This window comes from Chiloscyllium punctatum, chromosome 5 (genome assembly GCF_047496795.1).
Source record: "Chiloscyllium punctatum isolate Juve2018m chromosome 5, sChiPun1.3, whole genome shotgun sequence".
In the NCBI taxonomy this organism is placed as follows: domain Eukaryota; kingdom Metazoa; phylum Chordata; class Chondrichthyes; order Orectolobiformes; family Hemiscylliidae; genus Chiloscyllium; species Chiloscyllium punctatum.
This window is the reverse complement of record NC_092743.1, coordinates 66,015,375-66,038,514: the sequence shown is the minus strand read 5'-3', so window position 1 is coordinate 66,038,514 and position 23,140 is coordinate 66,015,375. Positions and strand designations below refer to the sequence as shown.

Sequence of the window (23,140 nt, the reverse complement as noted above, 5' to 3'; positions counted from 1 at the left end):
TTGACAACCTCAAGAAGAGACTGAGATGAATCATTCAGTTCTCTCTGCTGCTTCAGATAGCTTTAAATGCTTCATCTTGTATTTAAAACTGCTGTGTTAGGCATCCCCCATCATTGACAATGTGGACATCTCTGGAGCTTCGTCCTCCATTTAATTGTTAAATTATCGATCATTGGATGTGGGTGGACAGAGCTTTAAATTGATCCATTTGTTGTGAGATTGATTTTCCTGCGTATGACATGTTGCTTGTGGTTATTTTGCTTTTTTGACAATACTACAGTGTTACAGCTTCACCAGATTGTAAGGAATGCCTGGTGCTGTTTCTGGAATGTTCTGCTCGCTTCTGATTGAGCTAGGTTTGGCCCCCTGGTCGGATAGAACAAAGAAAATTTACAGCCCAGGAACAGGCTCTTCGGCCCTCCAAGCCAGAGCCAATCGAAATGTACTGTCTAAACCTGTCGGTCAATTCCTAAGCATCAGTATCCCTCTGCTCCCCACCTACTCATGCATTTATCCAGGCACATCTTAAATGAATCTACTGTGCCTGCCTCTACTACCTCTGCTGGCAATGTGTTCCAAGCGCCCACCACCCTCTGTGTGAAGTACTTGCCGCATGTATCCCCCTTAAACTTTCCACCTCTCACCTTGAAAGTGTGACCTCTCGTTATTGCATCCTTCACCCTGGGAAAAAGCTTGTCTCTATCCACCCTGTCTATACCCTTCAGGCTTTTGTAAACCTCAATCACATCCCCACCCCCCCCCCCCCCCCCCCCCCCCATCTCCTTTTTTCTAATGAAAATAAACCTATCCTACTGAACCTCTCTTCATAGCTAGCACCTTCCATACCAGGCAGCATCCTCGTAAACCTTCTCTGCACCCTCTCCAAAGCGTCTACATCCTTTTGGCAATGTGGCGACCAGAACTGTACACCGTATTCTAAATGCGGCTGAACCAATGTCTTGTACAATGTTAACATGACTTGCCAGCTCTTATACTCAATACCCCGTCCAATGAAGGCAAGTATACGATATGCCTTCTTGACCACTCTATCCACCTGTGCAGCAATATTCAGGGTACAATGGACCTGCACTTCCAGATCTCTCTGCCCATCAACTTTTCCCAAGGCTCTTCCATTCATTGTCTAATTCGCTCTAGAATTGGTCTTGCCTAAATGCATCACCTCACATTTGTCTGGATTGAAATCCATCTGCCACTTTTCCGTCCAACTCTCCAGTCTATCTATATCCTCCCGTATTCTCTAACAGTCCCCTGTGCTTTCTGCTACTTCACCAATCTTCGTGTCATCTGCAAACTTGCTAATCATACCAACAGTGCCCTCTTCCAGATCATTTATGTATATTACAAAGAACAGTGGCCCCAATACTGACCCCTGTGGAACACCACTGGTCACCTTTCTCCATTTCGAGAAACTCCCTTCAACTACTTCTGTGTCTCCTGCTGCTCAGTCAGCTCTTTATCCACCTAGCTAGAACACCATATGACTTCACTTTCTCCATTAGTCTTCCATGGGGAACCTTATCAAACACCTTACAAAAGTCCATGTATATGACATCAACAGCCCTTCCTTCATCTATCAACTTGGTCACTTCCTCGAAGAACTCTATTAATTTGGTAAGGCACGATCACCCCCGCACAAAACCATGTTCCCTATCACTGATAAGCCCATTCTTTTCTAAATATAAATAGATCCTATGCCTCAGTACCTTCTCCAGCAACTTTCCCACCACCTACGTCAGGCTCACTGGTCTGTCGTTATCCGGAATATTCCTACTACCCTTCTTGTAGAGGGGGACAACATGAGCAACCCTCCAGTCCTCTGGCACCTCACCTGTATTTAGGGATGCCACAAAGATATCTGTCAGGGCCCCAGCTATTTCCTCTCTCGCCTCCCTCAGCAACCTGGGATAGATCCCGTCTGGGTCCTGGGGATTTGTCCACCTTAATAATCTCTAGCCTACCCAACACATCTTCTCTACTTATGTCAACCTGATCCAGACTAATCAAACTTCTATTTCTAATCTCAACATTCATCATGTTCCTCTCCTCAGTGAACACTGATACAAAGTAATCATTCAGAATCTCACCCATTCTCTCAGGTTCGACACACAACCTTCCTTCGTTATCTTTTAGTGGACCAATCCTTTCTCTAGTTACCCGCTTGCTTCTTATATAAGAATAAAATGCTTTGGGATTCTACTTAATTCTGCTCGGTAAAGCTATTTCATGACCCTTTTTAACCAGCTTGATTCCACGTTTAAGACTTGTCCTACTCTTCCGATATTCCTCCAGGGCCCGTTCTGTTCTTAGCTGCCTAGACCTTATGTATGCTTCCCTTTTTCTCTTGGCTAGTCGTACAATTTTTCCTGTCATCCATGGTTCACGAATCTTGCCCTTCCTATCCTTTGCCTTCAACAGGAAATGCCAATCCTAGATTACCTTTAACCTATTTTTGAAACTCCCACATCTCAAATGTGGACTTCCCTTCAAATAGCTGTGTCCAAACCACATTTCCAAGCTCATGCCTAATTTTGATATAATTGGCCTTGGTCCAGTTTAGTACTCTTCCCTTAGGACCACTCTGTTCTTTATCTACGAGTATTCTAAAACTTACAGAATTGTGGTCACTGTTCCCAAACAAATCCCCACCGCAACTTCTACCACCTCTCCTGGCTCGTTCCCCAGTACCAGGTCCAATATGGCCCCTTCCCTCGTCAGACGATTGACAAACTGCTCTAGAAAACTCTCCTGGACGCTTCTTAGAAATTCTACCCCATCCCGACCTCTGACGTTAAGTGTATCCCAGTCAATGTTGGGAAAATTAAAATCTCCCATCACCACTACCTTATTGCCTCTACATCTTTCCATAATCTGTTTATCGATTTGTTCTGCTACCTCACGCTTACTGTTGGGAGGCCTGTAATACAGCCTCAACAGTGTGACTGCACCCTTCTTATTTCTCAGCTCCACCCATAATGCCTCACTATCCAAGGCCTCCATAGTGTGCTCGTTTAGCACAGCCGTGATATAGTCCTTGACCAGCAATGCAACTCTACTCCCCCTTTTTCTTCCCTCTCTGTCCTGTCTGAAGCGCCTATATTCTGGAACATTTAATTGCCAATCATCATGCCCTTCCTTCAACCAAGTCTCTGTAATTGCAATAACATCATACTCCCAGGCACCAATCCAAGCCCTAAATTCATCTGCCTTATACACTATACTCCTTGCATTAAAGTAGATGCATTTCATGCCACCAGTTTTTTTTTGCGCTCATCTGCTCTCTGCCTACTCTTCCCTTTATTAATGCTTTATTTATAATTCTTACAGTCTCCAGTCTCCAGTCTCCACCTCACTGCTTACTTGTTTTCTGTTCTGGTTTCCAGCCCACTGCCACATTAGTTTAAAAAATCCCCAATAGTGTAACAAAAACTCCCCCAAGGACATTGGTTTCGATCTGGTTCAGATGTAGACCGTCCATTTTGGAATAGTCCCACCTTTCCCAGAACTGGTCCCGATGTCCAACAAATCTGAACCCCTCTCTCCTACACCATCTCTCAAGCCACATGTTCATCCTGTCTATTTTTTCATTTCTACACTGGCTAGCACGTGGCACTGGTAGTAATCCCGAGATCACTACCTTTTGAGGTCCTTCTGTTGAACTTCTCTACTAGCTCCCTGAATTCTTCTTTCAGGACCTCATCTCGTTTCCTCCTTATATCGTTGGTGCCTATATGCACCAAGACAACTGGCTGTTCACCGTCCCCTTTTAGAATGCTCTGCAGCCGATCGGTGACATCCCTGACCCGAGCACCTGGGAGGCAACATACTATCTGGGAGTCCCGTTTTCGGCCACAGAGCCACATATCTACTCCCCTCACAATAGAATCCTCTATGACTATGGCCCTACAAGTCTTTTTTACCCTTCTGAACAGCAGTGCCTGCCATGGATAGTGAGAGTAATGATTGAAATACTGGACTGTTGGGATATAAGTTAGTTGAATACAGTCCTGCTGCTGCTGATAGTCCACAACACCTCATGGATCTTCAGTTTTGAAGTGACAGCTCTGTTTTAAATCTATACAGTTTAGCATGGTGGTAGTGCAATGATCGATATATTGGAGTCAGCCAGATTGGTGAGGATAAAGTCAACAAGTTTTTTTTTCCTATTGGTTGTCTCACCATCTGCCACAAGTGTACTTTGGCAGGTATGTCCTTCAGGATTCAGTCAGCATTTGTATCTCAGTCTTTGCTTCCGACTTCCTGACATACTGCAGCCTGTCTGTGCTGTTCCTCAAAGAGCGTCCCAAAACCATCAAGGATAAAGTTAAAAATCACACAACACCAGGTTATAGTCCAATAGGTTTAATTGGAAGCACACTAGCTTTCGGAGCGACGCTCCTTCATCAGGTGTGCTCGAGCCCTCCACAATCACCTGATGAAGGAGCGTCGCTCCGAAAGCTAGTGTGCTTCCAATTAAACCTGTTGGACTATAACCTGGTGTTGTGTGATTTTTAACTTTGTACAACCCAGTCCAACACCGGCATCTCCGAACCATGAAGGATAGTGATACATAAGCTGCTTGGTGGAAAATAGGCAGGTTCAGGTCACCTGACTGTATTATATCCTACACAATTTTAGTCTCCAATAAAGAACGTATCCCTCCCATTGAGCTAGATTACTATAATGCCTAATGCTCTTTAGTTAGTCCAAGCAGACTGGAAAATAAACTTTGTTTTAATTAGTTTGGCTTGAATGATACACATAATTTCACTGCTCAGATAATTGCACTTGGTGTAAAGGACTCAATTAAGACACTTCAGGTTTGTCTCAAAAAGTGAAGATTAATGTGTTTGGCAAATGGGGAAAAAGATTTGCTGGTGTACAGCAATAATAGTGTATAGTGATGCCTTATGCTAAATACTCTCAGAAAACTGCATTTAATCAATCAAAATTACATTAGATTGTTTTCATTTCTATTTTACTTCTGTCAGGTTCTTTCAGAGACTGGTGCATAACATTTCCTTAACACGTTATAAAGAGGTCTATGCAGCAGCTGCAGAGGTCCTTGGGCTTGTCCTACAATACTTAGCAGGAAAAGTGAGTACCATTACATTTAAGTAATTAATTCATACAACTTCTTTGTGCTTTTGGAGATGTGCTTATTGGTTTTGTATCTGAGTTTGCAATGTCTTTATGTCTCACATCAGTCCCAACCCTTGAACTCAGCACCACCTTCCTAACCTGCAATCTTCTTCCTGACCTCTCCGCCCCCACCCCCACTCTGGCTTATCACCCTCACCTTAACTTCCTTCCAGCTATTGCATTTCCAACACCCCTCCCCCAAGTCCCTCCTCCCTACCTTTTATCTTAGCCTGCTTGGCACACTCTCCTCATTCCTGAAGAAGGGCTCCTGCCCGAAACGTCGATTCTCCTGCTCCTTCGATGCTGCCTGACCTGCTGCAACACATTTCCAGCAACACATTTTCAGTCTCACATCAGTGTCTTTGTGTCTTAGAGCAGAGATGAGTAAATGTGGATACAGTTATTATCGAGCATGCACTTTTCTCTTTCTCATTGAAGAAATTCATGACCTTTCCTTTTTATTATCCTATATCAAATGTCATACCATAGTAGGGGGGCCAGTATTGTTTACATTGACAATTGTGTTACAGATTAGAGCACTATAACTTTTCTCTGAATGTTTTAATCAGGTCTCTTGTCCTGCAGGTGGGAGGTAAATTGTAAAGTCACTGTTTGAGGAACTATTGGGATCAGCCAGTAACTAGAATATGATGCCCTGATGGCTCACCTATTCAACTGTTACTAAGAATATAAAATATTTTCATATAAAACTAGGTATTCATGGATTGATAGTTATTTTCTCAGTAAATATGGAGAAGGGAGAGATTTATGACACTTTTCTATTTGCGACATTTTTTGTATCTTGTATTGATAAAGTCTAGAATTATACATTGGAGTTGCTTCAGGGCAGTTACCTAGTGTCTTGCAGCCTCTGAGGGGATTTCACTGCCAACCTCCATTCCTCAGCCTACTCCCACCTTCACGTGGGATGGGCCAAATTTCAATTTTTGTCTTTCCCCAACGCGCTCATGAGCAAGTTTTATATATGGATTTCAAGAAGGTGAGTGATAAAAAAGATCGTTAAGAGAGCTCTGCAAGATACTTTGTCAAAGTTAAAAATCATACAACACCAGGTTAGTGTTGTTTGGTTTTTAACTTTGTCTACCCCAGTACAACACTGACCTCTCCACAACATATTTTATCATAAAACTTTAACTGCCTTTTCACTTCGGAAGCAGAGCTAAAGAGAGACTGACTAGGTCCCAAGTCTTGTTTGCCAATAACAAGATGTGTGGATCAAGGAAGCACTAAAGATTTAAGTTTAATGAACGTTGACCTTGCTTTTGCTTCTCATGACACATACTGTGAGCTGACCTTGGCAGAATTAGTTCAAAAGTGGGCTTTGCAAGAGGACTGCCTTCCAGCCTGAGTTTTCTTTCACTCCCAGACTGCTTTGTGGATTGTATTTTGTGGAAAGAACAGGAAGAGATAGCGAGGGTTTGTGTGTGTCTGGCTGTCTGTCAGTCTCACAGTTGCAAAATCTCTCTTTCATCGACTCTCACCTTCACAGATTCACTTCTTCAAAATCTCTCACTCCTTCCCCCTCAGACTCTGTCAGTCCTTGCCTCCCTCCCTCATAGACTTTTTCTTTACTACTTCCATCTGCACAAATTCTTGCACATTCTCCTGCACAGATTCTATCACTCATTTCTCCCTGACTCACTTATCCCTCCCTCAGATTAATTTCCTCCGTCATAGACCCTATCACTCATTCTGTCCCTTACCTACTCCCTCCCTTCCTCACATTCACTCACTCCTTCCTCACAGACTAATTTACCTCCCTCCCAGAATCATCCACACAACTCCTCAGAGTTACTCACTCCTTTGCAGACTTACTGCCTCCCTCCCTCCCTCACAAGCTCAATCTCTCAGAAACTCACTCAAACCTCACTCATCGACTCAGTCCCTCCTTCACAGACTCACTCATACCCTCTCTCCCCCCTCCATAGACTACTCATACCCTCTCAAAGTTCACCATCGGGGTGGTGTCTGCCACATCGATGACTGACAGACTGTGCACTGGACTCTTCAGTCACCTTAAAATTCATTTTTTGTTTGCAAGTAAGTCGTCCTCAACCACAAGATACTACCTAAGAAGAACAGTCAAATTGCATGTGCTTTGAGTTGGGAGTCTTTTCTACCGTTGACAATTGTAACAGTGTCAACAAAATGGGATTTTATTTTTTTAATTTTATCAGGAATTTTATGTTGCATTTTTGTGACCAGCTTCAGCTGATCCTTTAGTTCTGGAAAGACAAAATTTAAATGTGTTCCTTAAACTCAAAATTGGAAGGCTTGATCTCTCTCTCTCTCTCTCTCTCTCTCTCTCTCTCTCTTTTCCTTACAACACAATAGCCCTAATATTGATGAGGACAGTGTATGGTGAAAATTGGGTTGATTCCCGAATGAGGGTTTGGAAGAACACCTTACATAGCAGAGAATTTAGAATTCTTGTTGTTTTTGACACAGGACCTTGTTGTAACATTTGCTTTCCAAATTCTGGCCGAGTATTGGCAATGTTGACAGGCTGACTAGCTGATGGGCAGGAATGGTCGCATCTGTGTGAAGCATGAGATGAATGAGCAGTGAGGTTTTGGATCTAGATGTTGGGGAAGGAGCCCATTATGAAAGGAAGATAGTGAGAGATCTGAGTATTGGGGGAGAGGGGGGTTGCAACATATGGGGGGGAAAAGACAATAGACAATAGGTGCAGGAGTAGTCCATTCTGCCCTTTGAGCCTGCACCACCGTTCAGTACGATCATGGATGATCATCCTTAATCAGTGTCCTGTTCCTGCCTTATCTCCATTACCCTTGATTCCACTATCCTTGAGAGCTCTATCCAACTCTTTCTTAAATGAATCCAGAGACTGGGCCTCCACTGCCCTCTGGGGAAGAGCATTCCACACAGCCACCACTCTCTCGGTGAAGAAGTTTCTCCTCATCTCTGTCCTAAATGGTCTACCCCGTATTTTTAAGCTGTGTCCTCTGGTTCGGCACTCACCCGTCAGTGGAAACATGTTTCCTGCCTCCAGAGTGTCCAATCCTTTAATAATCTTATATGTCTCAATCAGATCCCCTCTCAGCCTTCCAAACTCAAGGGTATACAAGCCCAGTCGCTTCAGTCTTTCAGCGTAAGGTAGTCCCGCCATTCCAGGAATTGACCTCGTGAACCTACGCTGCACTCCCTCAATAGCCAGAATGTCTTTCCTCAAATTTGGAGACCAGAACTGCACACAATATTCCAGGTGTGGTCTCACCAGGGCCCTGTACAGCTGAAGAAGAACCTCTTTGCTTCTATACTCAATCCCTCTTGTTATGAAGGCCAGCATGCTATTAGCCTTCTTCACTACCTGCTGTACCTGCATGCTTACCTTCATTGACTAGTGTCCAAGAACGTGGTAAAAACAATGACTGCAGATGCTGGAAACCAGATATCTTGCATGTCCACCATGGGAGTTGCACATCTTTTAATTTGTCACCATTAAAGTGTAGACATCTTTCTCCTTTTGAATCCATTCTCTCCTATGTATCAAGGTGTTATTGTCGAGGCTAATCTAAAAATTTAAGTAAAATGCCCTGAAAGTAGTAGCCTGTCAGGAGTTTGAATACTATTCCCATTGCTCATCAGCTCTTAATAATCCAGAAATGCTTGCTTTTCAAAAGAAGTTAAAGGAACAGTAGCCACCCAAACACAGTAAATAACTCGACAAGAAGTTCAAAGCAAAGATTCCTGAATTCCTTACTGAGCATGTCGTTAAGTCAGGTATAGTTCAGGTGAAAAGTTATCAGTCTTTGTTTTTCTATCTTCATATTGCTGCCAGACCTGCTGACTATTTCCAGCATTTTCAGTATTCACAGCATTTTGCCCAATTATTACAGTTTTGAAGTTGTTCCTTTTCTGTAATTTTCTACTTTTTTTTTCTAGAGAAGCAGTGTAGTTATTGTAATTTTCTTTGAACAGCTTTTGATTTACAATTCTGTAGAGTTTAATGTTTTGATTGTATTTTTATCTTGCAGCCAATGGATTGTGCAGTTCATGATTTGGTTGTCAAGGAATTACAACAACTTCAGAACACAAAGGAGGACAAGTTTATTGTGTGTTTGAGCAAGATTGTGAAGCATTTTCCACCTTTTGCTGACAGGTAATGGTTAAAAATTTGTAATGCATCTCTTCACAACCTCGCAACATGGACCCTACTTTCTGGATTCAGAGAAACAAGTGTAGCAACTCCGTTGTTCCAGTTATTTTAAATTGAATGTTCAATTGACTTCATAGGCATGAATGCTGAACTAGGCTCTGAACTGAACTAGGTAGTCCACTTGAAATACTTTGGTTTCATTCGATCTTTCTTTTGTTTTGAAGATTTGGATTTATTTCTGATATTATGGGGGTGAATAAGTTACTGCTAGAAGCAAGTGGAAAACTTGTTTCTATTGCCATTTCAAGTTTTAGACTCATTTTGCGTCCATTAAACTGCAAAGTGTGTCAGAATGTTTCTGCTTCTGAATTCCATTGACAGTATATAGCATTTCCAGATAAAAGGCGCAAAAGAATGCAGAGTAAGGTTCCCTTTACATTGCTGTATCTTCACCACAGTATTCCTCAATCATAGCTCCTGAATAGCATCCTTAACTATGCCAGCATATTTTGAGTGAGATTGCCATTTGTCAAATTGTTTGAAAGTTGTGGAGTCCTCTAAAATTCTATTCAAGTAGGAGTCTTAGACCTGTTAGGCTTCATCCTCTACAGTGAGACATAAACCCACAACCTTCTGACTTGGAGGCAATACCACAGCTGAACATTACATTGTCTATGGACTTCCAAAGAGTTATGGATTGTAATCCAGCAATGTTTCAATAAACTAATAATTGAAAGGCCCTGAGAAATGTAATGCCTTACTAAATCATTAGACCGTTAGCAACGCTTACAATAAAATCAAATCCCACTGTGGTTTTAATTGCTGTAAATTTAGTGCTGACTTCGTGAGGATTAAATTTGGTCAGCACCGATTTTATGCAAGACTCAGTTAGTTGCTTTATCTATCAGAATTAGAAAGATTGAGCAGGAAAATACTCAGGTCTCTGTCGAGATTTGGATGAAAGTCAGTTGAATGGGATAAAAAGTGTCACCTTAATTTTATTTTCTTAGCAAGAACAGCATAATTTCACAGGTTTCTATGCATTTGCAGCGGACGGATGGAATTTTCTATATGTGGAGATGGTGGACTTGGAGATGAGAAGGTAACAGTTAGTCAGGGTGTTGGTGTAACAGAACCCTGCTACCATCCCATCTCTGCAGGAAATAATTTCTGGGTTGGAAGACCCTTGATCAATCTTTCCGATTTACTGCCACCTGAGGCATGTTACTCCATGCTCTTATGTTCAGTGAATAAATAGATGGAATGCTTTTCCTTCCTGTAATATTGGTCGTAATTTAGTTATTCTGAGTTATTTCCGAAATAGTAGAGGACTCCCGCTAAGCAGTGCTAAAAGTCAATACTACTGATAGATTTCAAAATTTTAAATGGAGAAAGAGTTGTAAGGTCTTGTTTCTGATATTTGTCTGATTACTGATCATTCAGTTAAAAGGGGATTATGCAACCTTGTGGCAGTCATCTGGAAATCTGAATTAATCTGTTACTAATCATGTCTGTCTGATTACAACATGGTGAAACACTAATTTTGTTTTGTCAATCAGTGTAATGGCAATTTTAAATGGACATTGAATTTTGTACTAACAATTAAAGCTCTAAAGTGCTTTGTGATTATTTGTTTTCAAGGTTTATGAATGCAGTATTTTTCCTAATGCCAAAGCTATATGGCATTCTAAAAACGCACTGCCTTGAGGTAGTGATGTATAGGGCAGAGGAAATCCCTGACATCCATATTCAACTGAAGAGCAAGGATTTTACTCAGATCATGAGTCATAGGTGAGTAGGTGAACTATCTTGGTTAGGTGATATGAAAATCTATTTTCTGTTTCTTACAGTATTAATTAAATTTAAGTTATATTCTCTTTTTTCTAATATTCTAGCGCAAATGCATTTTCACTATTTTCCAGTTCACTAAATTTGTGCTGGTCTTCCCCAGCTGGTTAATGTGTCCCCTGCCTCCGTTAGTGTAACTTTTAAACCATGCAAGGAATTACATAAGAATGGCTCAGAATAACTTTGGTTCATCCCTCTCTGTTAGGACCAAAGTGCGCAGTACTATAGACGTCTTCTCAACGTTTTATTATGGTTGCAGACTGCCAGTGGGGGGTAGTTCTTAATCTTAACCCAAGTTATACTTACGTAGCATGTTGTCCTGCATTAACACATTCTCTGCATTGCCACATAGTCTGCATTACATATTGTTTCCCCAGACAGTATGTTTCCATGTTGTAATAATGACTGCACTACAAAAGTACTTGACTGACTGTAAAGTATTTTGAGACAGCTGATGACTGTGAAATGCTCTAAATAAATGCAAGCCTGTTTATTTCCAAGTTTCTTTAGATGTTATTGCATGGTGGAAATGGTTCAAGCTTGTTCATGTGTCTATCAATGCATGCCACATAGGTATTGCCAATGTTTTATCTTGCAGGCACTCTGTTGTGGAGTTAATCCTCATTGAACTTTGGCAACTCAGATGCCAACATTTTTCAGATGTTTTACAAATATGCTGTGTGTACATGCTTACTTTTGATATCATTGACCATTTGAAATAGATTCCCACTTACTTACTGAGTAGAAATGGCATCGTGTTTTCTATATGTAAATCTTAATTTCAAAGTTCAAAAAGTTTTATTTTTCATAAGCGTTATACAGCACTGAAGTATACCCTTTAGTCCAACACGTCCAAGCCAACAAGTTATCCGAAACTTAGCGAGTCCCATTTGCCTGCTTTTGGTCCATATCACTCCAAAACTTTCGTATTCATGTACCATCCAAATGTCTTTTAAATGTTGTAATTGTACCCACCTCTATTTTTGTCTTGAGGAGCATTGTTGCAGTGAACTTTTGTTTTTATAAAATGTTATGCAACTGAAAAGGAAGACCTGGAAGTACTTCAGTATCATTGTGGGGCATTGAGACTTCTGTTATGATTCATGAAGGGTAAATATAATTGTTTAAATATAATGGAAATGAATCCTGGTACCTTTGTGGTGTATGTGTCACCCAGAGGGAAACTGATCCAAGCCAGATGGATGGATCTCTTGGTAATACAAACAAGAAATTCAGCATGTCCCACAGTATCTGTGGAGAGTGAAACAGAATTTCAAGTTGCAAATATTTCAAGTCAAATATGACCATGTTTCAGAACTGAATGGATCTCCAGTCCATGTTGAGTTTGCTGATCCTGAGAAGCACTGCATCCTTAGAGGAGAATTAGAAAATTTGCTGGGTTTTCAGACCCAAATTGCGCCTTCAGTGTGTGCAAACAGCTGGTGACTACATATTGTGTTTGGTCATGGTGTCCCTCAGTTACTGAACGGTCTGCCTGAGTTCAAAGATTTTGCATAGTGATTTCAATAAAAATGTTACAGCATGTTAATCTGTCTCTCTTTATAAGGGATGAAGACCGACAGAGGGTTTGTTTGGACATTATATATAGGATTAAAGCCAAGTTGAAGTCAGCAGAACTGAAAGAGCTGCTACGCTCGGTGGTGGCTTTCATTTCTCATCCATCTCCCATTTGCCGAGAGAGAATGTATGATATTCTGATGTGGATATATGACAATTACAGGTATGGAATTAATAACAAAAATGATTTCATGATTGTAAAAATGTAGACCGTTTAGGAGGAATTGTTAATCTTTATGGAGGTTAATTCAGTCCCTTGGTAAACTAACTTGACTGTAGGAAGCATTCAGTTGAATATACTGAGATTTGTTGTATTTCAATAATTTTTTTATATTTTATTTTTTTGCACATTTGTTTTTATAATGATGTAATTTGCTGATTAACAGATTACACTTAAGTTAGATGTCTGTATTTGTCAATGTAATACCATTCTTCCAGTTTATATCTATTTTGCATTATTTCACATTCTGGTCAGTATACTCAGCAAGAGTAAATATTTAGACACCAAAGTCATTAAACTCACTGACCATGCCCATATGATTGGTCAGTTATCATTGGAAAAGCCTGCAAGATGTTCCCTAAATGACCTTTACACCCCTCTCTGGACACACTGTTGAGTCTTACATCAATGTTGGGGTTGGAAATATCTGCACTTTTCATATTTGTAATTTCATCTTCTGTTTACAAATTATGTATATTATTGCAAACTTTTGCTACTTGTTTGTATGTATGAGAGGGGAAGCGACAAACTGTTGTATGTCTTCTTGCACTCTTCCACTCCTATCAATCGCCGATAATTAACAATAGCATGATTTATGTTTTGCAACACTTGCTGATTTAAAAGAAATATCCTTAATTTGGTCTGATGACAAAGTGTGTGAAATACATGAGAGTTTCAACACATCCTCTTTTTATGCAATGTTCTGTACACACTAAAACATCTAAACAAGAAAATGTGTAAAGAGTTTTTAAACATAAGGCTTAGAAAAAAGATCAAAGATTGGAATTTGAAAGTTTTCAGCGTAGTCACTCAGCTAATGAGGTGGGGTTTTGATGTACTTGTTCAGAGTTTTGTGGCAGATAACTGTGGATTTATTAACACTAAGCCAAGCAGAAGCTGCTTCACTGGTTTTCTTTGTTAAGAACTGAATGAGGTAGACATCTTGGCTGCTATTTCTTTGTTTTGGCTTGGCTGAAATGTTCACCCAAACAAGAGATGTGACATTCCGGGAAATCATGAGTTAGATTTTGTCTTGTTATCTAGAGCAGTTCTAGTTTTTCCAGTTGGTCTTCAGAATTCAAATTCCTCATTAAACTTCCTCTCCATTTTCCAGTGCTTTTACATCCTTCTTAAAGTACATTGCCTTCAAGTGGATGTGATACTCTAGCTGAGGGCGAACTAATGTCTTACGTAAATTCATCATAATCTCCTTGTTTCTCTAATCTGTGCCTCTATTAATAAAACTTAAGATATCATTCACTTTATTATGGTGATTATGGCAAGGTATGAATGACATCACAGGCTGTAAAAAGAGGGAGTGCATGATAGCAGACGATAACACATCGTCTCAACGCCTTCTATGCTCACTTTGAGCAGGTTTCGGTGGAGAGGTAACACCTATTCCGACAAGTCCTGACTAACCTATCCCAACAGTCACTGCATCAGAGGTCAGATCAGTTTTCCTTCGTATGAATCCAAGGAAAGCTATGGGACCAGACGGAGTACCAGGCTGGGCACAGAGTGTGCGCAGATCAACTGGCAGAGGTTTTCTTGGGCATCTTCATCCTCTCCCTGCAGCCGGCCACTGTCCCTGCCTGTTTCAAGAGGGCCAACATCATCCATGTGCCTAAGAAGGCTCATGCAACATGTCTCAATGACTGCCGCCCACTAATGTTGGTGATCATGAAATGCTTTGAAAGGCCAGTCATGGCATTAATCAACTCTAGTCTCCTCACTACTCTTGACCAACTCCAGTTTGCCTATTGGACTAATAGATTCACGTTCGATGCCATATCACTTGTCCTTCACTCCTCCCTACAACATCTTGACACCAAGAACAGCTACGTAAGAATTCTACTCATTGACTACAGTTCAGCCTTCAACACTGTTATCTCCTCGAGACTGATTACTAAACTTAGTGATCTCTGACTAAGTCCCACTCTCTGCAACTGGATCCTCAGTTTCCTGTCCCACACGCCACAATCAGTGAAGATTGGGGACAATATTTCATTCTCACTAACAGTCAACACTGGAGCCCCCCCATGGGTGCGTACTCAGCCCCCTACTGTACTGAACTGTGTACCCATGACTGCATCGCCGAATAACACACTAATGCCATGTACAAGTTCGCTGATAACACCACCATAGTTAGTCAAATCTCAGGTGGCAACAAAACAGACTACAGACGGGAGGTGGAAGGCCTGGAAAAATGGTGCACAGAGAACAACCTAACTCTCAATGCCGGCAAAACCAAGGAACTCATTATTGACCTTTGGCGAGATGTTACTCATGCCCCCCTACACAACACAGAGGTGGAATGAGTGGAGAGTGTTAAGCTCCTGGGAGTGGTCATCAACAACAAGCTTCCTCAGATTCTTCTTGTGGACGCATTGGTTACAAATGCCTGAAAAACGTCTCTTCTTCCTCAGGCAGTTGAGGAAATTTGGCATGACGGCAAATATCCTTGCCAACTTTTATAGGTGTGCCAACGAGAGCATTCTGTCTGGATGTGTCACTACCTGGTATGGCAACTGTACCATTCAAGATCGGAGCCGGTTACAGAGAGTGGTGAACTTGGCCCAGACAATCACAAAGGCCAACCTCCCATCTTTAGAATCCATCTACTAGGCCCACTGTCAAGGAAAGGCTGCAAGCATTCTCAAAGATCCATCCCACCCTGGCAATGCTTTTCTACAACCTCCACCATCGGGGAGAAGGTACAGAAGCCTGAACACATACACCAGCCAGTTTCGAAACAGTTTCTACCTTACTGTTGTTAGAAGACTGAATGGACACTCAAACTCTGAACATTCGCCTGTAAATGTGTTTTTGTTTTGCTGCTGTTTACCTATTGTTTGCTTATCTATGCTATTAACTATGTGATCTGTCTGAATTGCTTGCAAGACAAAGGTTTTCACTGTGCCTTGGTACACATGACAATAAATTAAATTAAATTCAAATATTAACTGCTCTGTCAACCTGTCCAGTCATCATTCGTACCTTATGCATAAACACAGTCATGTCCTTCTGTTCCTGTACACACTTTTGAGTTGTACCCTCTCTTTTATATTATCTTTCATGTTCTTCCTATTGAAATATATTACCACACACTTCTCCACATTAACTTTACCACCTGACCACTCAGTGTAGAAAATTGTCTGTTTGCACTGCTTCTAAGTGTTGTATCATCTACAAATTCTGAAACTGTGCTCTTTACAGCAAAACTAGATCATTACTTATCTTAGGAAATGTAAATGTCCGAACATCGACCTTCTCTGGCCAAAAATACATCCTGTAATCATTATGCTAGTCAACCTTGTATCCACATTGCTACTACCCATTTTATTCCATGAGCTCTGACTTTGTCTATGAACCTGTTGTGCAGTTCTCAATTAAATACATTTTGGAAGTCCATGCACGCAACATTAACATCATTGTCCTCATCAAGCTTGTTTGTTACCTCTTCAAAATACTCTATTAAGTTAGTTAATCCTGATTTTCCTTTAAGAAGTCTGTGCTTACTAATTGTAACTAACACTTATTTGTCAAGTTTTGAAACCACCAAAGCCAAACTGATTGATCTCTAGTTGGTTGGCTTATCTTTGCATAATTTTTTTGAACAAGAACATGACTTGTGCAGTTCTCCAACTATCTGGCAGCATCCCTGAGTTACAGAAGACTGAAAAGCTATGGCCAGCGCCTCTAGAGTTTACATTCTCACATTTCTCTATCCTTGATACATCTCATTCAGTCCAGGTGCCTTGTTAACTTTAAGTGCAGAAAACTTATCCAAATAATCTCCTTTACCATCCTCTCTACCTGCAACTCCATTTTCAATGAACCATGCACTTGCACTCCAAGGTCACTTTGTTCGGCAACACATCGCCAGGGCCATACCGTTAATTGTGTAAGTCCTGTCATAAGCATACTTTTTTCTGCTCATCCCCCAACGAACTATCACACTTATCTGTGTTCAGAACTAAAACCTGATGGATTGCAGGATACAGTCAGGGAGCTCCTATACAGTCTGCTAAAGTCCTTTTTGACTGCTTGCTCATCTCCCATTACCTATCTCCTGGCATTCTCTTAAGGTACTGAGGGACCGTATCTATTAACATTTATCCATGTAACCCTCAATCTCAGATGCGCCACAGTTATGCCAGCTGCTAACTTTTAAAATCTCGTCTACACTCTTTGTAATGTCTTCACGTGCTTGCCAAAGTATGGTTGTGCAAGTTAGAGACCATACCAAGTTTAACATTACTTTGTTGCTTTTGTACTCTGTGTTCCTGTTCTTAAAACTTGGATACTGTATGCTTTATTAACTGTTGTCCCTGTCCTACCACTTCCAATAATCTTTACACATAGACATCCAGTACTCCTGCAACTCTTTAGAATTATACACTGTATTCTATATTCTCTATGTTCTTTGAACCAAAATGAATCACTTAAAAACTCTTTACTGCATTAAATTTCAACTGCCACTTATTATCCCATTCACCAACCTAAAGCACTTGTCAAGTTCTACACTATTGTTCTTTTGGTTCATATTAACTGCACTCTTACTGGCCTCAATTAGGTCACTGACAGGCAGCCTAATGCACGTAGAAAAGAAGGGACTACACACACACTTTAAGAGTTCACCTTCTCCTTTCCTGTTATGAATGGAATGTAAAATCTAGCCCATGGTGTGTTTCAGTGTAATTAATAATGTAGAGTAGTAATTGAAATAAACCCAAGAGAATGTTGAGGTACATAGACAAAATACCACAAGTGCTGGAAATCTAAAATAAAAACATAAATTACTGGAAATACTCACCAAGGGAGCATCTATGAAGAGAAACAGTTATTGTTTCATTGGAACTGTTTTCATTGACACATTATTGACCAGAAACATTAACTTTATTTTTGCCTCCACTGATGCTGCCAGATTTGTAGATTATTTTCAGTATTTTCTATTCTTATTTAATGAATGTTGAAGTGCCTCATCACACAGAGTGTATGCAGGAGTAATAAAACATTATCATGCTGCTTATGCTCCAAGGCACCAGGATTCAATAGGAACATGTATTGAAAGTTGTGAAATGTATGGATACCGATAACCCCATAAATGAATAATTTGAACTAATGAACACAGAATAATATTTCATAGTAAATCAGATCGAACAGGAGCACATCAATTAAATTATAATTAATAAAAAGTGGATTTAAAGCAGATTTAATAAAATAACAAGGGTGATGTTAGCTTTCAAGTCCTAAGTAAGGGTTACACCTGAAACATTGACTTCTCCATCTCCTGATGCTGCCCAGCCTGCTGTGTTCTTCCAGCCTCCTGCCTGTCTACCTTGGATTCCAGCATCTGCAATTTTTTTTTTGTCTTCAGTCAAGTGTAAAATAGGCAAGTTTGATGTGTCAAGTGACAATTTCTCATCTTTGTGTTGCTCTCCTGTGTTAATCAGAAAAAATAATCAGTTGAAATTCTTGATGATCCAGTAACAAAAATAGCTAAACTCAATATATTCAAATGTGTGAATGAAAACACAGTTTTGAGCTGAGAAAATATTCTCCCAAGTTAATGCTGAAATTTTAATTTTATTTCTTTTTTCTAATTTATACCTAAGATTTTGTGCTGAGACATTTTTCTATCAAAGATACACAGTCAATAGCAACTTTGTACACTTTTCACTGTACTCATGTATCATGTACTCATGAAAGTCAGCGGGAAGAAAATGTTTCATTTATTGCTGTATCTTGATACAAATGCAGTAAATCTTAATCCTTCTCTACAGAGACCCAGAAAGTCAATCTGATCCTGACTCCAAAGAAATATACACAGAAACAAGTGATGCATTGCTTCAGGGATTGACTGATGAAAATCCTGCACTACAGTACGTAACTGATTAGTCACTTATTAACTTGGAAGGGAGTTGAATCTTTCATAATGATCCTGTAGAATGTTGTCAGTGATAGTAATAATTTTTGAAATATTGATTATTTTTTGAAAAACAAGATTTTTTTGATCTGAGTGCTTTCTTTTCAGATTGTATGTTAGAAACTTTTGGAGTCATGAAAACAGACTTCCAACAGGCACCCTGGACAGAATGTTGGCCAGTCTTGGATCATTATACTGCAATAAGATAGAGACCCAATATCTCAGTATAGCCACCAATGTGCTACTGGAAATGACGAGTCACAGTCCTGACTATAGCCGTGAGATGTTTGAGTATCCTCTATCTGAATGCAAATTTCAAGTAAATATAAGAGGCTTGTTTGCTGTGTTACTTTAGCTGTTCATCTGTAATTTTGTAGATATAGATGTAATTGAATTTTTTTGAAGACTACAGTCTGTTCTGATGTAATGTGATAGTTCTATTCCCATGTGATTCCACATTATAAGAAAATCACGTAATAGCAGCACCATTTAAACCAATGGGACCAGAATCACTTTATAGCCAATACAGGTAAGGAAAGTTCACGTTCTACAAATAATCATCTAAATTCTTCAATTATATTATAGCCAATTTGTGTTGAAGAAACACATGTTATAACAGAACCGACTGTATAAATGCATTATTACTACCATAAACAAAAACTCCATAGACTTAAAAATTAACCTATTTTATAAACTCAAACGAAAATAAAAATTGCTGGCAAAACTCAGCAGGTCTGGCAGCATCTGTGGGAAGAAAGCAGAGTTAATGTAAGAGTCCAGTGACTCTAATGTTCTGATGAGTTTTGCCAGCAAATTCATTTCAGATCTCTAACCTCTGCAGTTTAACTTTAGTCGTAAACTCAGAAAAATATTTTTAAAATGCCAGTTTCTTTTTATTTTCTGTGTATAGAGTGATGTGGGCATGGGTAAATTAATTGCTATCCATTTTTCATTTGCGTATCACTCGTCAATCAGCTCAGCATTTTTGATAAAGTTTGATTACATTTTTAAAAAAGTTATTCTGCCCAAATGTATTGGGATTAGATGCTTTATTTTGTTTCTTGTTACTGTTATGTTACAAGAAATCCACGACACCCTACTTAATTAGAAGAACTTAGTGGACCACCTGCATGTCTTCCTGAAGATCATTCTAAAACCTATGGTACATTAGTTCAACCTTTTACTGTCACATGATTACATGGAGTTTTGCAGCTGACCCCACTGCTCCTAAAGTTATTGTCTTATATATTTTCAAAAGTGTTGTCTAAAATCATCATTTCTAGGGGAACTGAGTTCAAGTTTAAATTTTTATCTCACTTTACAAGTGTTACTTATTGCATCTTACTGTTCTGCAATTTGTACTCATTTTTTTCGAGGATTATTCCATTGATTCAAGTTGGCATCAACGCAGTAGGATTCTTACTCCTTTGTTTGTGGAAACTCAAGCTTCAGCAGGAAGTATTAAAAGGTCGTCACAAGAAGCATCAACTGTAGATCAAAACACAATCGGTGGCCAGATTAGGGCCACCTTAACCCATTATGAATTTACCCCAACTCAGAATTCTGGTACGTTACTCTTGTTTTATAACATTTTATTTTGAGAGACTGGCTATAATACAAAAAAAAGTAGCATTAAATCTCACCACCAAAAAAAATTTGAAAAACGTCGATGCTTTCAGTAAAAGTGAATATATAACAGTTGTAAAAACACGATTTGTTAATTAGTGTTCTGAATGACAGGGAAACAAAGGAACTGGCTTTATAGCCAATGGTCTACATGTGACTTCAGCCCCACACCAATGTGGTTGACTTAACTGTTGATAAGCTACTCTGTTAGCTCAAGCCTATTTTCTCAGAGAAACTAAATTGGCAATAAATTCCCACCTTGCCAGGATATCATTGTGCCTAAAAACTGTGACTAAGGTGGTCCAGTTGACTATTTCACTTTTCATAAGGTTTAAAAACAAATGTCTTTTTAACTTATTTTCTCAACATTTGAACTTAACAGACCCTGTACAAAATTGTTGACTTTTGAAATACTGTCTATAGTTTTGTTCTCCTTACTGAAAAACGGATATTGTCCTAAGGAATTTCCTTGGAGGCAAAGTAACAAAGTTTCATTGATCAGAATCCTGGGGTAATAGGGATTGTCCCATAAGGACAGTTTGAATGGAGTGGACCGTGTCTATATTTTCTAGGATTGAGAAACATGAAAAGTGATCTAATTGAGTCTTGTAAAATTCTAAAAGGGTTTGATAGAATCTGGGAGAATGGTCACCCAGGAAAAAACAATCAAGAACTAGGGTTCATGGTCTCCAAACTTTAAGACTCAGATAAATTTATTCACTTAATGGAGTGGATCTTTGGAATTTTCTACTGCAGAGGTCTTTGGATGCTCCATTATTAAATCTGTTCAGATTGGCAGATTGTTGTATACCAAAGAAATTAAGAGATATGAGGCCAGTACGAGAGAGGTTATTTGAGTTGGAAATTCATATTGACCTCCATTGATTGGCAAAGCGAAATTGAGGTCCAGATGCCCTACTTTTTCCTGTTTCTATGTTCTTATGAGTTTCTAACTTACTCATAATGGAATTCTGTCTGAGAAATGATTTGTCCAACAAAATATATTACGAATGTGCAATGTGACTGTTATTCTTTTGATAATATTTGATGTCCCTTTCTAGGTGCACGGAATTTTAACTGGTTAACAGGGAGCAGTTTGGATACTTTTGCAGAATACACCCTTCCTTTCTCAGAATCTGCATCCTCCTCATTACTTGTATATTCTAAACGGAGTGAGAGGTCACAGAAAGCTATGAAGCCTATTGGTCCAGACTTTGGACAAAAAAGACTTGCTATCCCAGGAGATGAAGTTGATGCCAAAACAAAAGGTATCATCAATTAAATTTAACTTCATCCTTGTTTCTAATTAGTTGATTGGTTCCTCTTTTGGTGCTTTCCATGTTACATAAAGTTGCCACACTGCTGGTAAATCATCTTCAAATCAATCATCATGTTTGGATTTGGTGAGTGATATTATGGCTGGAAGTCTTCCCTGCCACTAACCCTCTCCATTTATCCAGGCAATCTGGCTCATACGCTTGTCCCATCAATTTTCAGCAGAGGTGTCACTGTGGCGTGTTTGCACATCGCTCATGGGATGTACAGAATGAAGGTGTTTTTCCCTTTGATCTTGCTTCTTCTATAGTATATCCTGATCTCCAAACTAATTCTTCATTTTTTGTTTGAATTGCTGTCTAAGTTTGGGTATCATTTACCATTGGACATCATGTTAATTTTCTTTCAAATCACGGGTGTGGAAGTAAACAGAGACAAGGCAGGTGGGTAGACTTATATTACAGATTAGCTATGATCTAATTGAATGGCAGAACAAGCTGGAGAGGCTGAACCCTGTTCAGTAAAAGAAAAATAATTAAAAACAAATAGAATGATACAGAGACCCAAAGATTTAAAGAGTGGTGAAACTGAGAAGCATCAGGAAGATGAATGCAATTTTCTGCTTGTGAGCAATAGCATAAATGGTTAACTATAGTATTTTTTGCATTCTAGCCGTAGCCGATCAGAGAGCAGACATACTCCGCCTGAGGCGCAGGTTCCTCAAAGATCGACAGAAAGAGAACCTCATTTTTGCCAGAAAGAGCATTCAGGAAAAGCATCTGGCTAAGGTAATTCTGCTTAACATTTTTCTTTGAAATATCATTTAAATTTTTGTAATTTCCTTGATATTTTGCTACCTCAATATGATTACATCACCGCTGTCACTTCACTGCCGACAGGCACTACCTTTTCTGTTATTGAATAAACTTAGAAATAGCTAGTCTCTTGAAATGCATATCTTATAAAACAATCCAGCACAGTGTAGTGCATTAAACATTTGTTGTGCTTTCAGACATTAGAGCAAGATCTATTTATCACAAAAATATTTATGAAGCTTTTTTATCCGTAAAACAAAGAAAAAGACTAATTAGGTGAGATTAATTTTAATTGCATCTCAAAGCCAGGATGATTGTTGAAACTATGGACCTTAATATCTTTCTGATATCAACATAGAAATAAATTTCAGTGGAGATAATTTTATTCTACAACTTATTTTGAAGATTGTAGTTCATATCTATAGGCTGTAAAACATTGGCTTGTATAATGTACAGGTCATTATGCTGCAACACGACAGTTGCATTCTTGTTGTAAGTTTGCTCGCTGAGCTGGTAGAATTGTTCTCCGACATTTCAACACCCTA

At 39.5% G+C, this 23,140-nt stretch overlaps 1 protein-coding gene across 4 annotated transcripts in view; it reads left to right on the top strand.

The window, feature by feature from the left end:
- prkdc (protein kinase, DNA-activated, catalytic subunit) overlaps window positions 1–23,140 on the top strand; it is a 255,219-nt gene that overhangs the window by 152,828 nt on the left and 79,251 nt on the right. For all 4 annotated transcript variants that reach the window (XM_072570496.1, XM_072570494.1, XM_072570493.1 and 1 more), the window contains exons 52-60: window positions 5,010–5,115; window positions 9,180–9,304; window positions 10,943–11,092; window positions 12,717–12,890; window positions 18,737–18,835; window positions 18,988–19,198; window positions 20,256–20,445; window positions 21,567–21,773; window positions 22,453–22,568. In XM_072570496.1, the coding sequence (XP_072426597.1) occupies window positions 5,010–5,115; window positions 9,180–9,304; window positions 10,943–11,092; window positions 12,717–12,890; window positions 18,737–18,835; window positions 18,988–19,198; window positions 20,256–20,445; window positions 21,567–21,773; window positions 22,453–22,568 (1,378 nt within the window). The remainder of the gene's footprint in view (window positions 1–5,009; window positions 5,116–9,179; window positions 9,305–10,942; window positions 11,093–12,716; window positions 12,891–18,736; window positions 18,836–18,987; window positions 19,199–20,255; window positions 20,446–21,566; window positions 21,774–22,452; window positions 22,569–23,140) is intronic.